Source organism: Varanus komodoensis, unplaced genomic scaffold (genome assembly GCF_004798865.1).
Source record: "Varanus komodoensis strain SLA01 unplaced genomic scaffold, ASM479886v1 scaffold8, whole genome shotgun sequence".
NCBI classification, from domain to species: domain Eukaryota; kingdom Metazoa; phylum Chordata; class Lepidosauria; order Squamata; family Varanidae; genus Varanus; species Varanus komodoensis.
In genome coordinates this window covers 18,189,989-18,208,825 of record NW_025336481.1, presented here as the reverse complement: position 1 = coordinate 18,208,825, position 18,837 = coordinate 18,189,989, and the positions used below count along the sequence as shown (strand labels likewise).

General features: G+C 38.4%; 1 protein-coding gene across 2 annotated transcripts in view; it reads right to left on the bottom strand.

Moving 5' to 3' along the window:
- EP300 (E1A binding protein p300) overlaps window positions 1-18,837 on the bottom strand; it is a 99,909-nt gene that overhangs the window by 73,884 nt on the left and 7,188 nt on the right. For both annotated transcript variants that reach the window (XM_044455829.1, XM_044455830.1), the window contains exon 2: window positions 14,400-15,058. In XM_044455829.1, the coding sequence (XP_044311764.1) occupies window positions 14,400-15,058 (659 nt within the window). The remainder of the gene's footprint in view (window positions 1-14,399; window positions 15,059-18,837) is intronic.

The following is an 18,837-nucleotide window of genomic DNA, read 5'->3' as shown; positions in this document are numbered from 1 at the left end:
TCACTCTCATCTGAAGTAGGAGATGAAGGGGCCACAGAGAGAGTCACCAAGGGAACTGTGGCAGTAGCATATGGCACAGACCTCCACGGTGGAAAGAGGCCACTGTACATAAGCAAGACGTCTCAGGCAAGCCCAAGGCTTTGACTGTGTGATGGCCCTTATTCCACAATTCTGCATGGAGATGATGGGTCCTTTGCTTACATGCCTGCTTGGAAAATGCCTGGGAATGTGAGCTCTGATCCACAGTGTGTCCCTTGCTTAGGCACAAGAGGCTTAAACAATGCCCGTAAGCCGGGGGCAGTCTAATGTTGCAACAGCACAGTTACAGAAGGGAGACTTTAATGCCATCAGGAAAAAAGACAGAAAGGCAAGTAGCAAAGAATGAAATAAACAAGTTGAAGGTGGAAATAGGCAGAAAGATGAAGAGGCGCTCTCTCTCTCTCTCTGTGGTTTTTGAAGGACAGTAAAAAGGATTAGGCAAGAAAAATTCACGAAGTGTTCAAAAAGGGGGTGGGGAAACCAAGAAAAAAGATGCTTCCTTTCTAATCAAGGAAAATTAGAAAAAGCAGGAGAAATATTCTGAGAAGAGAGAACAGAAAACAACTTCCTGAGGCACCAAGGGAAGTCAAAGAAGAAGAACTGAGGGAAATGGCAGCAGCCACCTTTCCCTTTTATATGGACACCAGGGTAGGAGAGGGGTTCCTGCCAAAATGCTCCTAGCTGTTAAACCTTCCCAGTAACAAGCTCCACATAAGTGCAAAACCCATATGTGTAATGCATAGAAACCATGAAGAACATGCCTATTAATAATTAAATGATGGAAACAGTTTTTAAAATACTGCAAACCTGGTCAGAAGAAGTAATTTAAAATTAAAGAACAATCCAAACTATCTTGTCAGTTGTGTCCGTTTCAGTATCTAAAAGTGTATTGTTCCATACAGTTAATTAATATCATCATGAATGGATACAAAACCAGTCAAATCTGGGCATAAAAAGTTGAAATTAGCATACTACAGTGATTCATCTTGCTGGCTGGATAAAATTAGAGACTTAATAGTTTTCCGTGCTTTCATAGTTTTAACTTGCATTAAAATTCACAGGCCAATGAATTATCATAAACTGTCTTAGAACAGTAACAGGTATTCAAAAAACTAATTTTCAAGTGAAGTTGTAAAGTCTCCCGATTACACTACTTTTAAGGCCCACAACAATTGCTTTATTCATTTATTTTTTTCTACTCACCATTCAAATACTTTCAGAATATTTGAAGTAGTTGTGTAGCAGGTTCACTCAACACAGCAAGCCATACTGTGGAACAAACTACATGATTTGGCTTGTTTGAGGGGCCACAATGTACCCAACAGACAATTGGGTCCATCATGGTCAATGATGGGCCCATCACTTCCCTCTATTAGTACTCCCATAAGTAGTGTTCCTGCAGAAACACTGAGGCTTCCTCCACTCTTGCCACCACTTCAAAGTAGAACCAAGTGGTGAAATGGGAGAATCTCTATCCTGCCAGCCTAAAACCACAGGCAAGGTTGATGAGGCCAGAGCCAGCTGCTCCAGATCCAAAGATATGGGCTCTACTCAGACTCCTCAAGAGGAAGCTGAGCAAAACATACTGGGCAGCCATCAAACAGTCATGGCATCAAGCCACTATGATGGGTCTCCTCACAAGGAGGCCAAATCAGAACATTGCTTCTCCACTGCCATGCACCACCTCACTCAATCCCATTCAGTGCTTCAGGAAATAGTGCAAATCAGCACAGAAGCCAGTAAGTGACTCAACCATCCTTGAGTCTTACACGCCCTGCAGCAAGCCAGCCATTTGGCCAAAGTGATTGCTTTAGTGATATGGTCATTACTCCAACAGAATAAAGTGTTAGAAGAACCCATTTACTGGCAGATGGCATCATGATGTAATTAAAAAACTAGAAAACAGCCTAAACAAAAGTGGCACTAGTCTCAAGTAATATTTAAGCAGTCAGAAGTTTAACTGGCCAGCACACTTGATTTCAAGAGAACATGAGATGCTGCTCTAGGTATAACTGAAAAGTTCTCTCAGTTTTAAGGCATGAACACATTTAAATCTTGTAGCATGAACAAAAACCAGATGCAGCGTCCTTCAAAATTCTTTGCGAATGTGCTTATAAATTAGGAACATGAAAAATATCCTTAATATTTTTCTGTACCTGAAAGAAGAAACACTCTCAAATTCAGTTCCAACACACAGTATGAGAAATGGGACAAACAGTGCTAAAGAATAAAGGTATTTATCCATCTGCCTACCTTTTCTTTCCAGTGAAAAGTGCAGTCCCATTTCTGACAGATAAACCATTTATTATGATCAACTACAGTTACTAACAGCAAACCCACCTCTCTCTTCAATTCTCACTATTCTGTATGCCTGGTATGAGCTCTTCAAGAAATTTCCACAAATTATACCAGTGGGAAAGGCAAAAGAAGGGGAGGGAGAAGAGAGAGGGACCCATTTGTTCGGACTTGTTTTCAAAGTAACAGAGGATAAGAATAATGTAGCAGACTTTACTGTACACTAGCTAGATTGTGCTTTTATTGCCCACCTTAAATGTTTGGCCAGCTACATATTTAAAAGAAATCGTATAGTTTCCTTTCATAATTCCCACCTAAAAGAGAGAGAGATTTTTTAAATCTATCTGTTCTCTTTGATAGGATAGAAAATACTTTCACACTGTAATCAAGATATTTCATTTTATTTCAAGATGTAACCAGTTAAAACTCATTCATTCTGTCAAGAACCTGAAAGGTCCTGATTAATCTGACTTTAAAAATACTTTATTTGGGTCAGTTGCATTTATATATTGGACACATATGTTTTAATGTGTTTAAGTTCTAATGATTGGAAATAAGCAATGGAAATAAGTATATTTGAGTTTTAAATAAATACAAAAAAGAAGAAAAATCAGCCTTCCCAAAGGCTGTGTGTTGGGAGTGGACTGTTACAAAGATGGAAACAAGTTTATTAAGAAACATTCAGTCAACAAATCTCCTATCTCCTTGCTAAGTTCTTAGTTAAATCTTCAAGAGGATAAGTTCAGAAATAAGAAGCAACCATTTTCGGTTGCAGTTACTCTCCTCTCCATAAATTAAATATTGCTGCTTATCAGTAAACCATTTGCAAGTAAAGAATTGTAGTTGTATGGAAGATGTGTTAAACAGTTTTGAGACATTCTCTTGGGCACTTACTGAAACTGTTGTGTTACCACATTAGCTCAGTATTTATCGTAAGGTATAGTAGTAAATTTAGGATGCCTCTTCACTGCTGATGCTGCAAATTTTTCTGCAGAGTTCCATTTTACACAATACTTGTATTTCAGGCTATTAAAGGAACAATCCAATGGCATCCCATTGTGGTCTGGGTTGCCATCGTATTCTTCACAGACCAGCTCCAAGATCTTACGATCTCAGAAGTGGGAGTATAATGGTCAAGGTTCCAAACTCAACTCCCTTGCAGATGCCATGGAAAGAAACATTCCAGCTGCCCCTCACCAAGGGAACAACTGAGTGAGCTGTGAAAGAGGGCAAAAACAAATGTGTTCAGTTGAGAAAGGGAGAAGGTTGGGGCCATAGAATTTCAGCCTGCTCCCCTCCTTAGTGTTAAATCTAGACAATCAGAAACACCCATCTAAACAAAACGCAGATGCAAGTTCAGAGGCTTACAAGCATCTGCTCCAGAGATAATAGGATTGCACCCTCATAATACTGTTACAAATTAAGACAGTCAGGCAGATCATGAATAAAACTAGGCAGTCTACTGTAGGTTTGGGGTTCCACTACTGAAAGCAAGTGTATTTACAATAGGAGAACATTATTTCATTGACTAATTTTGGCTGCTAAAGATTTATAAAAGTTGTTTTAGCCAGATTGTTAAGACAGCTTCAAACTGGATTATATTTTTATATATATATTATATTTTAAGATGGTGAAAATCTGTTAAATATAAAGTAGTATTTAGTCAGTCCATGACTGTTTTTATAGAAAAGTTACTGCATTGTTTTCCATGATCCTCATTTGAAGATGCCCAAGTTCCATGAAGTAAATTGCGCTAAGTATTTTTTTTTCATCAAGAGGTTCACTTGAACTCCTGGAGATGCAAGCTTTAAAAAGTTCATTTTAAAATGAGAACCTGTATGGTGTAGTGGTTAAGAGTGTGGGACTGGGACTAAGGTGACTTGGGTTCTAGTCCCTGCTCAGCCACAGAGCCAACTAGGCATTAGCCCAACCTACTTCAAAGACTGAGAGCAGGAGGCGGCAAACTGTTTAAGCCACTTTCAGTTTTAAGAAAAAAGTGGGATATAATTCTAATAAGTAATAAAATTTCTAGACTTTTAGATGGGGCAGAATTCTATTAGTCAATGAGCTAGACCTACAGCTCCAGGTTGCAGTTAAGATTAAAGCTAGTTTGAATTGCAAGAGCCATAGTAACTCAACTGTCAGTATTATTACTCTATTTATTATCAGGCTTCAGCAATTTGGCTCACCATGGCAAACATGGCATCACCACCTAGCAAATATAAGCATCCCAGCTTCTCCCACCTGTGAACAGGGGCTATCAGTAATTTTCTCAGCAATCACAGCTACCACCTAAACTCAAATTTTGGAACAGAGTCTGTCAATTGTTTATTATCTCTGTAGCCAATAAACATTGATAGCCTTGGTCATGCAGAGCCAAACCAGAGACCATTCTCCTTGCACCCCCAACACATAGACTACTACTTCAAAACAGAAAAGGAGGATGAGAGCTGGATGTAACTGCCAGAAGACAGCTTGAGAAGTGTCAAACAGTGGAGACCAAGGAAATATATTCAGGCCTGCAACCCTTTTCTTAGGAAAAGGCTGGGAGAGGGCTTTCCCAGAGAGGTGCGTAAGGGGTGCCAACTATCATTTTTGGCCTGGTCAAGGTCAACAAAACCAGCCAAAAATTGAAGAACTTTGCCCATACTGCTATAAATAAAATATTAGCCTAAAGAATTATAAGTTGACTTCTCCACACCCCCCAAGAAAAAAGACTTGTAAGACTTTTCTTTAAAAACCTTATTTAGCATATAGGAGAACAAGACTGTTCCAAAGAAATAATGCTGCTTTCTGAGAGGAAGAATGAAAACATTCATAAATGTTTTTTCAGAGTAGAAGCCTTTTAAAGCAGCTTTTTCATGTACTTTTAGCCAATTTGCACTACTGTAAATATCTTAGATTCAAAAGTAGTAATAACAATGTTGTGGTTGCACTTGATTGACGTATCAATCTTGTAAAAACTTGCAGGAGTTTAGGCTGGAAAAGTACTATTATATTATATTATATTATATTATATTTGTATTTGTATTATAGAACAAAGAATATACTGAATTATTTTGTGCAGGACTACACTCTGGCAGTACATTGGATCTGCAGTATGATGGCAAGTCCTCTGTACAACACTGTTAGATTTTGTCATATACTATATCAAGTGAAAAACACTAATATTTTAAAAATACACAAAAATCGGTCAGAATTTTGTTAAAATTCATGTGACTTTTCCATTTACCGCAACATGAAAGTTCAAACCTAAAACTATGGATGCTTCTGACACAGATTTTGAGAAAAACAAATTATGAGATTTCTTTTCAATATTACTTACTGTACTTGGAAGCAATACAATGAAGATGGGTTCAACATAACTAATTATCTATGCCGTTATCAGAATACTGAAAAGTTCTACTTCATAGACATGTCAAAGCAGCCAAACATTCAGAGATATTGCTACTTGTCTACTGTATTTGTTTAGTTCCATCAGTCCTGCTGTACAAGAAGGAGCATGAGTCATCCAATTTTTTTGCAGATTTTCTCTTTGTACTATACTGCATTTCTGTGCTATATTAGAAGTTCCCCAAAAAGTCAAGAGAGACTTTTGGGGGGCTCAGAAGACTCCAGTAGAAACTAAGTTATAAGAAAGACCAATTCTGTGAGCAGAAATTTCCTCATGGGAGTTGAGACCCAAGCCATTATTTGTTCTTTTATTTTCTCAGCTCTCTTGAAAAATATGAACCATTTGTTCATGCATAATAATGCTGATGTTCCCTAAATGGGAAATGTGAAAATATACTTGGCTTCTATCTTTAACTAAGGTTATACTAGCTTTAGTAAGGCAAAGATATATTTCAAAATTCCATATATGTATACTGAGCAGTACAGTTCTATGTGCTAAGTTATCACAAAATCCATATTATTAAGTACTCAATTTTAACAAACCAGAAGTAATCAGTATAGTTGCATTCTCTATATTAATTTAAAAGACATGTGCCCCTTTAAAAAAATCCATCCCAATACTTCCAAAATTTCTGGCAATGTTTTATCTGCAGGAAAGCCTTTCTTCATTTCACTGCTGCTGCAGTATCTGTGAACATTCAAGTTTTCAGCATACTTTTGTGCACATACTATTACATGCATTCTTTTCTCTAGTAGCACTAAAGCCTTACTGCCTCAGAGCCCTGCTATCTTAAATACACTAAGAATCAAGGCAAGATTTTATCTGAAAATATTTTTGATAGTTCCACCAACAACTGTTAGCCGGTATTCCATTATCCCCTCATGCCAGTTCTGCTCCTCTTCTTAGGATGATTCTACAGTTTCTGCACCTATAGCACCAAACAGTACAGTAATCAGTGCAGGCACAAATCTTTGATAATTTGACTGTTAGCTACAGGGAATTCTGCCTTTTCAAAGAGCATAGCAGCACTTTTTGTCCCACAGGGTCTGCTTTTTACTATATAGAGAGAATAATATTTGCAAACCTTTTTGACTAAGCCTCTAAAATAGACAGGTCAACTTATATTGATCAACCTTGATCAACTTGGTTTTTCAACCACTAATCAACTTATTAATGCTGTCCTGGAGTCTTGACAGTGACATTTTCAAGAAGTTGGGTATGGCAAAAGACTCACATCTTTAGTGGGCTGGAGAAGTTGCTAGTGCAAGTGTCACTTCACTACAGGGTTATCCTCCACTACCATGGCCTCTATGGAAGGATGCTACATCTCAACAGCACAATGCCAGAAGCCATGGTTGAAGGAAAAAATGACTCGGAAGGCAGTTGCTGGCTGTAGCTGCCTTCAAGCAGCTGTAAGAGGTCACAGTCCTCCTACCAGGTAAAGCAGGTAGAAAAGTCTTTCTTGGGATGTTCCTTTTTTACTTATTTACCTTACTGATTACCTCATTTTCTCATCAATTTAATCTTTCAAGGAACAGTGTTGCATTACTTATACCAAAATGTCTACCTTAATCATTCACAAATGCAGAACTTTTCCACTAGCCACTGTCCTCCAGATTCATCCACAAATCCATCTAATTAGGGAGATGTCCCAGTGGCAGCTAATATAACAGTGCAAGACTACTGCATGCCAAGCACAGAAACAGCAGCATTTCTGCTTTCTTGATTTCCAAACTACATCAAAGCCTGTTGCAAGCTGCAACTGTTTCAAAGCTATCACAAGCACATAGGGAAATGAAAATACCATAAAGCACTATACCATACCAAATAGCAACCCTGTTGTCACAAACATATTTTTCAGTTCCATCAACTCTCTCATCTTAAGTTAAACGCTGTTTTCTTCAAGAATCTACCTAGCAAAGATGAGTGACCCATGTTTTGAATCAAGAATTTTTTGGAAGTCTGTTCCTCAGTTTAGTAGTCCACCAACTCTCAGATTAATTCTATATTATTAAGATTTAGACACAGCTCAGCTGACAAGGATTTAGACAAGAGAATTCAGATATTCAAAGACTTCATGAATCAACTAAATTTCTCTGAAAGTGGCAGAGTTGTTACATTATGGAGTAGTGTAGAGGCCTCCTCATCTCCAGCCCAGCAGCAGCCAGGGCCTCATATCTATAGCACTTCTCATTTAGGTACAAGGATGTTCTCCTTTATCCTCTCCCCTGTGAATTAAATCACATGGTCTCACCTTTTTCCGATTGGGTATGGGAAACATTGGAAACTTCCTGCTTGGAGGAAAGAATGTAAGGGCAATTTTTTCTTCCCCCTTCCCCCTGTGGTCCCTACTGCAGTTGCTCATGAAGCTAAAATATTCCCTACCCCTCCTGGACAACATGGGAGGTGGTGCTAGGGGTAACAGGGAAAAGGGGAGGTTGAGAAAAGTACTACTGCTTCCTCTAGCACCAGTGGAATGCTATTAAGTTCAAGTCTGGATCTATGTGGTATATGCAGGCATCTCTAAGTAGGAACTGGACAGGAGTAGGAACCTTTTTTGAGATTCCTGACAATTCTTGATTCAAAACATGGGTCATTCATGCAGCCCCCACTCTTTAAGACATATAAGAGCAAAAGCTTCCCCAACTGGTTCCCCTGGTTGCTCCCAGCCCACACTAACTTCCTGCCACTCTCCCTCCCCAATGGCTTTCTAATGGTTTCCCTACTGCCTTTCCTAGCACCTCTTCTCTGCCCCCCTTGCTCTCTTTACCCCCTCCAACTCCTAGAGAGAAGACCCACTTTTTCTCGGGCACCGAATAAACTGCAGAAGAAAGCATAGTCCTGCAGCCACCCAACATCTTTACTACCTATAAATGTCTCTGAATCCTGACCCAGAAGCATTCATATAAAATTAATATGGTAACAGTTGGATCTCCTTACTTGCTTTGAAGCAATCCCAGTTGCCAGGAGAACTTCATTTATAGATTGAAAGGGCACCTTGCCTAGCACCTAGAAATGTGTTCAGGAACACCATGTTGCCTAGCCCTGATCTAGCGGGAGATCCCATCTAAAGCAAATATGAGGATGCTTTAAGATGAATAGCCACTTATCTAGTAACGTGACAATCTCTTCCAGACAGACTTTTCTAAACTAATATGTTGTTTTTCCCTGCTAGCATGACTGATGGGCCATAAATAACTAAAACAAGCAAACTAGTAATTTTTTGTTGGTTATTTTGGATTTACAAGGTCAAGTGAACTTTGAATGTTAATTAAGTATTCTATCAATCATATTATTAGTACCAAAATGCCAGGTTTCATTGAGCAATGCTTTGTATTTGCCAGTAGTGATTTTTAAAGCCCTCTGCCACATATACATCTGGATGACAAACATATCCCTACTGCTAATTTTTTGCCTTGTGCTAATGCCAAGGCACACAGAGCCATGCATGCTATCCTTTCTCAAATTTTATGTAAACAATACTGTAAGATCCATTAGGCAGGGAATTTCATGTGACTAAGGAACAATTTGAACTCTAGGTCTCCCTGCAAGTCTAAGAATATAACTCTGGACCAGACTGGCTCTCTCTATACCTGCTAAAACTTAACCCTTTAACATCTACTCAACAAGGAAGTTTTTACAACTTTTACAAAGTATACACAGGCTTGGACTGATAGATGTCTTTGAGAAGATAATTCTGTAACTGTGGAATCTTTAGTAGATTATCCTAGTATATTTATGAACAGAGATCAGTGTGCCCCTCTTCAGTCACATCATTTTGTTTTCTGGCTGATAATGTCCCTCATGTTTTCTATTCTCTAATAGAAACAGACATCCTAAAAACAAAATGATACTCTGCTGACACTCATGAGGCAAAGAGGTCAACATCATGCTCTATCCCAACTTCCCTCTAACATAGTGATTCCTCACACTCTCTCTCCTTACCTTGGTAGCATCAGATGGACAGAGTAGCAGCAAAGAACCCACTCAGTGACTTCTGCTGTCACCCACAATTTTAATTCTCCCACAATGACTCTGGACTCCTACAACAGCGTAATTTCAAAATACCTCCATATCAGCACTCTACAGTCACAGTGGGAGAATTTAAATGGTAGGCAACTATCTGGGCACCAGCATTGGGCAAAGGTGCACAGACAGATCAAGTCTGGATGGATGCAGAGTTTGTAGCATACTTTGCAGTGGATGCTCCTAAGCACAGAGGCCATCAGTGACTACCCAACATTGCCAACCCCTGATGCTAGAGCTAGATCATTATCTGGCCTGTTTACATACAATAAATTTAGTTACTTCTACCCTAACACAATTTAAAGTCTTTTTTCTACATCTGTGAAGTTTGTTTGCAAATCCTTACATATGAATCAAGATTATAAAAGACTAAGGAAGCTGAAGGGCAGAACCTACAAGACCAAAGTAAATCCCCTTTACAACACAGTTCAGTTCTTAAGCTCACAAAAATGGAATTGAACAATGAACAGTTTTGTCCGACCTGACAAACTGCATGAGTGTTGAATGAGCTTACTAGCCACAACATTTGCCGTCTCTATCTGCTTCTAAGCAAACCATACCTGCCAATAATAGCCGTGAGTACAGATACCAGAGTTGTACTGTATTAAGGTATATTTTATCTTCCTAGGCTCCAAGATCACCACAGAGAGTGATTGCAGCCAAGAAATTAATACATGCTTGCTCCTGGTGAGGAAAGCTATGGCAAATCTAGAAAGCATACTAAAAAGCAGAGAAATCAACCTGCCGACAAAAGTGCATATAGTCAAGGCTATGGTTTTCCCAGTTGCAATGTATCGCTGTGAAAGTTGGACCATAAGGAAGGCTGAGCGCCGAAGAATTGAGGCCTTTGAATTGTGGTGCTGGAGGAGATTCCTGCAAGTCCCTTGGACTGTGCAAGGCGATCAAACCAGTCAGTCCTAGAGGAGATCAACCCTGACTACTCTTTAGAAGGCCAGATACTGAAGATGAAACTCAAATACTTTGGCCACCTAATGAGAAGGAAGGACTCTCTGGAGAAGAGCCTAATGCTGGGAACAATAGGTGGCAAAAGAAGAAGGGGACGGCAGAGGATGAGGTGGCTAGATGGGGTCACTGAAGCAGTTGGCATGAACTTAAGTGGACTCCGGGGGATGGTGGAGGACAGGAAGTCCTGGAGGAATGTTGTCCATGGGGTCATGATGGATCGGACATGACTTTGCGACTAACAACAACAACAACAAGGTATACTGAAGGGAATGAATAAAGGTATATACCTAGGTACTGGAGTCAATGATCTTTTGAAAGTCGGGTTACAGTATCACATGCAAAGCCTGCCTAGTTCTTGGAAGCCTCTGTTCTACTGCTTTGCTTTGCTACATGTTGTTCTAGAAGTTCTCCTTTTAAAATTAGGGAGCTACTGCTTCATGGATTAGCTGAAACTATTTCTACCCCAACCTGGGTGCTCAATGAATGCTCAGAGTAATTTATAGCACATGGTTAAATAAAAAGCATCTCACACAACATTCTCATTCTCTCTCTCTCTCTCTCTCTCTCTCTCTCTCTCTCTCACACACACACACACACACACACACAGACACACAGAGAGAGAAAGAGCGAGCGAGCACACGCACGCGTGCTTAAAAATCCAACAGCCAGACATTAAAAACTTGTTGGAATAAAACCATTTTCAGCATCTGACTGGCAATAAGGCATTAGTGTTTGACTTAGACAAAAGGAAAATTAGAAATGAAACTCAGGTCTCCCCTATCTACATTTATAGAATGACCAGACAATTTAAATCAGCAAGAAAAAGGTTGCTTTAAATCAGTGTTTGTATTTCCTGAGCAAAGATGCAAACCTGACCAGAGAGACATGTTAATTTACAAATAAATATTATATATTTATACCCCACCTTTCTCCCTTTTATCAAGAACCCAAGGTGGTTTACAAGGTTCTCCTCCTTTTCATTTCATAACAACATTATAGGTTAAGAGCCTGTGACTAGAACAAAGTCACCCTGATGAGAATCTGTGACAATTTTAAGATTTACAGCACAATGCATAGTGGACAATTTTGCATTCCTTTTTTCTGCCCAATGTTGCTCCTTTCTTCACTTTGTCTTGCCTTGCTCTCACTGAACCAAAACATAAAACCAAATAAGAAATGCAAATTGCCCCAATGAAAGATCAAACCAAGAATTGACAGCTGCCAACAGAGAATCTCTCTTTTCATAAATAGAAAACCTGAAATTAATTTCTAAACTTAATTCATAGGTAGCCTCATTTTACAACTTTATCTGTAGGTTCAGCATGTTTATGACAGCATATCATTGTAACTATTTTAAAAGAAAAAACAGTATTTTAAGTAAAAATTGGCTTTTAGTTTTTAAAATTATATATTTTTTAAAAAATATGCTGCATTCCCTTTTTTAACCATTTAACTTTATTACACCCCGTCCAGGTTTAACACAATTCACTGTACCAGGTACAATTCATTTCCATATGGAGAACTGCCTTTAAAAATAAGCTGAAATCTTCAGCTAGTAGAGACTACAGTTGCCAAAATACTCATGTAAGATGGCTATATTCCTATGACATCTGTATTGTACCAACTACATTGGTTCAGTGCCCAATGTAAAGTGCCAGTTTAAAACTTTAAATGGTTTGAGAGTTTCTTAAAGATTGCTTTTACCCACATTAGTCTGCTTAAAGTTTAAAACTGATGAGGGAGCTCCTTTATTTCTTGAACACCCCTAAGAGTATTCAGTTTAGTAGATACATGACAAAAGCATTTTTCTGCAGTGGCTCCATGTCTGTAGAATGCATCATCAACTGAGGTCCACCAAGCCCCATCATTATAAGCCCTTCGGACTTGCATTTCCAGTTTTCTCCAAAGTTGCATTTTTATGGATTTATTACAGAATTTTAATGTAATGGTTTTTGGTTTAAATATTTTTGGGTTGGGATGTCAGTTTTATTACTGACAGAAGTATACATGTCTAGTAACTACGAATTTAAAAGCCTTTTTTTTTTGCTCCACCTACTAACATGCACTATCTCAAACACATGAGTGAAGAGACGGAATCTGATATTTCACTACAGACAGTACTGTTCATTCTGAACAACATATGAGCAAGACTGCAGGATTAAGGCAAGTAGTCCATCTAGTCCATTACATTTCCAGCACTGACTTGGCGCACATGTTACATCAATTCATGGACTATTTAACATAGGAATTGGCAGAGCTACGCTGGACTAAGGAAGCACAATGCCTCCTCTTCTACTTTTACTTTGCATTGGCTTCCATGCTTTATTTCTGGGTTTTTCAATGCAGTGTATGAACCCAGGACTGTGGGTTGTTGAAAGACAAACAACCCAGAATAATCATGTAGCAAATCCTAAGCTCAAACTCTCGTTTGCTTTATTGCTCAAAGCTCCAAAGTTCCAGGTTCACACGAGTCCTGAAGAAAATTAATGTAAAGCAGAAATGTCAAATAGGAAGCAGAGTTCTTCCCCCACATGGCTCCAGCAACCCATGGGCTGTTGTTACATGCAAATCAAGCTAGTGGCTACCAGATGAGCCCAAGAAGAATGTGAGCAGGGAATGAAAGTAGCAGCCCCCTCCACTACTTGTACAAAATATATGTATTCAAAGATGTAGTACTTCCAGATGTTCTAATTAGCTATCACGGCTAACAGCTGCATTAAGGCTTTTCATTTTACCTGATCATTACTTAAATCAATAGAGAAAATGCTGAATAAACACACTTACAATTACAGAGCTATGTAAGTCCCCACCCTAATATATAAATTTATTCTTCTTTTTTAAAAAACAATAGAGACATTGAGAATTTTTTTGTATTAATGGAATGTTCTGCCTAGGTGAAAATGTTATAATAGTTAGCAGTGTTTAGTTAATAATGCAATACTAGCTGCACTACCACATGCAGGATTATTTTTGCAGATGAGGAACTAGCAAAAGGTATACATTCAGTGCTTTATTTTAAATAAAAGTAGTGTAGACCAGTGATTTTCAACAGCTGGTCTGCGGGAGATTTCCTGCCAGTCCATGGGGTGGAAGGATCACATCCTGCTAGCCATGGACCAGCACCAGGACTGGCTATGCTCCATTACCTCTTCTTCAGTTGGCATTGTATTCATGGGGGTATGCCAGTGTCTCCAGGGGGGACAGGGAAGAGAGAGACGGCTTGGTGGGAGCCATGCTGTGCCAATTTTGTATTTTGTTCTTTTGATGGTGTTTTTTGCTTGGTTTCTGGTTGTTTGAAAATATTCATTATTTTGGTATTGTGTTTGGAACCTAATATACAGAGTACTATATTATGCATATGGTGCTTTTTGTTTCTGCCTCAGTGGTCCCTAAGGCGGTTTTCCTGTTTACACTGGTCCCCAGCTGTGGAAAGGTTGAAAACTACTGACCTAGACTACCATTTTTTTAAAAATGCACTACAATATCTTGCACATCTAGTTACATGTTTCTTTACTATACATTTGTAAGTTCACACGTTTATAGTTTTTATCCATAATTGTACTGAATGCTTCTCACAAGCCTGTTCTCCAGCAATTTTCTGAAAGAAAATTATTTCATTTTGCGTTTCATTGCCACACTTCAAAAATTCAACATGACAATGATAAAATGTTTGCCTTACCTTGCCCATTGCTCCAGGTTGTGGGCCTCTCAAGCCTGCCTGTCCTCCCATCTGTGGAGATCCTTGCTGTAGCGTCTCAGCCAGTAAATTACCAGCATTACCCATTCCTGGGTTTTGGTAAGACATGTTGGAACGTCCTCTTCCAGCTCCAATTGAACCGTTCAAAACTTGTCCCTGCATCATTCCTTGTCCATTACCTGCAGCCAGCATACCAGGATTCATGCCAGCATTTATTCCTGCATTCATTCCCATTCCAGGCTGATTTACTGGACTGTTTACTGCTGGCATCATTCCTGCAGTGGACTGAGTTGATGGACCTTGGTTTGGTCCACTTGCACCCATCCCCAAATTTGGAGAAGTCAACGCACCCTGTGCCATGGGGCTTTTTACCATACTATTTAAGATTCCCATTCCAGGATTATTCTGTTGGGGTTGACTGGCCATGCCCTGGCCTGGCCCACCAACTCCCATATTAAGGTTTGGTGAACTACCAGCCCGTAGCAGTTCAGACAGCTGTTTGTGTTTAGAAGCAGCATCTTGTGCCATACCAAGGGTAGTCTGCAGCTGGTTAATATCACCACCATTGGTAAGTCCCAGTTCTGTGGAGCTGATCAGTTCATCAGGAAGGTCATGTTCCAAATCAAAGAGCGTTCCAAAATCTGGGGAAAGAAACCAAAAAAGTGGTTGTAAGAAAATGTTCCAGATGAGCAAAATCAACTACAAATATTGAGAAATTATCAATTGATCTATCCAATTGGTTTTGTAACAACACAACATTAGCCATTTTAGTACATCATTATTTCCTCAAGAACCCTATGAAACAGATTTAACAGAAATGGCCAGTGACTCATGCTAAGTATGGATGACTAGGTCCAAATTTGATACTGTTCAATACACCACAGTCATACCATGTTTATGTACTGAAGGCTTTTTTTTTTTCTTTCTACAAAATTCACATCAATAATAACACCTTTCAATTTAAAAAGGGTCAATCTAAAACCTAGCATTTATATACCATACATCTAAACTTCAAAGCACAGCAAAATCTTACAAGTAGCATTAAATCCATAATAAAAAGGGGGCAAAGCAAGACAGCAGCGACTTAAAGACACCTAGCAAGTTCACAGCTCATGAGATGTTTGAGTTTCTATGCAACACCGACTCTCTTCTCAATGTGCTAGTAGAACTACTTTATTTTTTCTGTTCTGCAGGAAGTGAAAACCTAACTCCTTAAAAATAGTCACTCAGACAATTATCTTTAGTTCAGTCCACAATCTACTTATGCTAAAGATAGCTTAAGATGGGTTAAATATATCATCAAAACTACCACCAAAAGTTACTTTCATTATGCAACACCCATATTAGAATTAGTTAATAATATATTATATTGTCCTAACATGCATGTACATAATTCTTTAAAAACCTGAATTCAGAAAGCTAAATCATAAGCCTTTTAACAGTTTTTCAATACTAGAAACTTCAATGTTCAGAGTTCTATAATATAGTAGCAAATTAGTACATGTAACTATCCACTACATTTTGACCATACAACCTCAGAAATAAATAACAGTAACTATAACCCAGTAGTTCAACAAACTTGTTCTGAACTTACAGTTCTACAACTAGAAAAATACACTCAGCAGCTAAAGGCACCCTTTTATTGAATCAAACTTAAAATGCAAGAACTTGCTTGATTCATCTTGCTGAAGATGACCCATATAATCCACAAGTTCATATATCCTTGATATCCTAATGTAAAAAGATCTACTAGTTCCAATCTTCTGGAAATCTAAGACAACCCTAGTGTTTACTAATGAGATTTATACTGCTCCTATTTTTGGCTGAAATGCTAATTATTCAATGTTATGAATTTATTAAGCAGCTTCATACACAAGCATACCTCAGAAACAATGAACAAATAATTACGAGAAAAATATATAATGCAGTTGATCAGTCTTAAAAATGCCAAATTGCAGCCTTTATTCCAGAGATACTTAACAGATAAAGATTGTGCGAGAAATATGATACTGTGCCAGCTTGGGAGGTTTTCCAAGTATTTTCCATTCAGCAACTTCCCCCAATGAGACCATGAACTGCTTTCTAAGCTTCCAAAAAGATTTTTTAAAGACAGTTTTAAGAGCTGCTGAAAAAGAAACATACAAGACAGACACCAATACTTGCAAAACATCAGCTACTGAGATAAGCTGAACTAGACAGCCAGATCTTCATTCATTTCAGAGGTTTATCATCCCACACCTAGCAATGGTGAACTTCACATGTATTGGGCCTCATCATTCCTGCTCTCATCATTCCTTGCCCTCATGACAAATGGTTATGCCAAATGGGGTGGCAGAAGTGGTCATCCAACACTTCTGAAGGGCACACAATTGGGGAAGGTTACTAAACTAGGGTGTATATCTCAATTCATACAATGCAGTTACTATTGCAATTAGACTTAGCCAAACAATGACTAAGTCTAGTCTATTATTTTTAGACTGCCTTTAAGGATGGAACTGGCTACAAAACCTTGTGAACTACAGTTGATTCAATATATAAAGAGCCTTTATTTTACAGATTACATTCCAAAGAACCAACATCACAATGCTACCTTCCAATATTCCTAGATTACTGAAAACTGAGAAGATATCACAGTGTGCTTTTAATGAACATGCATGCACAGGATTAAGCTGCTGTTTCCTCATTTCACATACTATAGATGACAATACCATACTCCCCCCCTCCTTTATAGCGTGTTTGTAGCTAGGAAGAAGAAAAGACACCGTTCCCAAAGTTGTACCCAATTCAGAGGTGTAGTAGGATGAAAATAATCAAGTATGAAAGTCATCTCACTCTCCTGTTATATTCTCATGTCCACATATTGTTCACTATTAGCATACACAGGACAGAAAATAGAAATAATGCTTCCTTTAACTGGGCAGAGAGAACAGTTTCAGCTATCTCTAGAATTTCTGATTATTTTTCTTATTAGATCATCTTATTTTCTTATTATTAAATGTGTTGTTCCTGAATTTAAAGCTTTTGTCTTTCATAAATAACTGTAACTCAGATGTATCAAAAAATTAAAATAGAATTAAAGATGTAGTTGCAAGCTTTGTACATTATTTTCATTGAAATCTACCAACAAAATTTGGCATATGTCATTACTTGCATGTTGCTCAGAAAATGGGTCAAACATTAAGTAGTGAAAAGTAGAAATAAGGATGAACTTTCTGATACAAACAATCACCATATTGGGAAGAGAAACTGAAACCCTACCTCTAAACAGTGGAATTGTATCATAAAGGTTTTGCTTTCAATGCTACATTTTGCCATTTAACACAAATTAAAAGAGTATTTCATGCTCAATGTTCAATAACGTATTGGAAAAAAGGAAACTGACACATTTCAGGGAAATTTGGTCCATCATTCAGATTTCTTATTTTGGTAGTTATTGTTTACAGAATTAAGAATCCAACACCAAATCCTAAATATATTTTGTTGGAAGTCCTATGGTCATCGATGGAACTTGTTTCAGAGTGTAACCTATTTAATTGGAATGTAAAAAATACTGCATAACTAGCGACTCGGTTCACACACTATGTTAATCCATGATTTATTTAACACAAGTTATTAAATTCTGGGTTGTTGTGATGTGTGAAACCAGCCATACTAACAAGCCATTGTTTGTGGAACACACTATAAGAAAATGCATGCTTTGTCGCTGAGTTGTGAACTCTGGGTTTTTTAAATCACAAGCTGTTCTTAAGGGCAAACCCAGAACCATAGGCTGTTCCCCCACACTACAGACACAGTAAGTAACAGTGGTAAAAAACCCCAGCCACTCTACATGTCAGTGCAACTGTTCCTCAAAAGCATCTGTGATAAAGGGAGGCAGCAGATGAAGGAGGAGACAAAAGCACAACTCAGGGAGTAAGAAAAGTCAGGTTTTGGTTTGATCATCTGCAAGACAAAACATGGGTAGGGCAACAAACCAGGAGTTAAAGCCAGCACTCTGTCATGGTACACTACCATGGATTAATTCACCTATAGGAAGCTGTAATACATGCTAGCCACCATTTTAAATATGCTTATATCAGCAGGTGCACACCATAGTGCACTATATCATGCAAACACAACCGACATGGTTTACCCAAAGTTAACCTTCGGGTTTGCATTACATGTCAACCTGTACCACACACATTCTAGCTTGCATATTCAAAATAGCATCTAGCAGACAGTACCGTAACTTGACAGGTTAATTAACCTACAGTGGATTGCCATCACATGCAAACTGACTCAATGTGTTATGTTTGAACCAGATTACTGTATGAACTAGATCAGTTTTCACAGTCATGGAAATGTAGTAGATATTCCAGTAGATTTTAGTGAACCACAGCAGCACTAGCATTTGAGCTCTAGACAATTTTCCCAGAGCCCA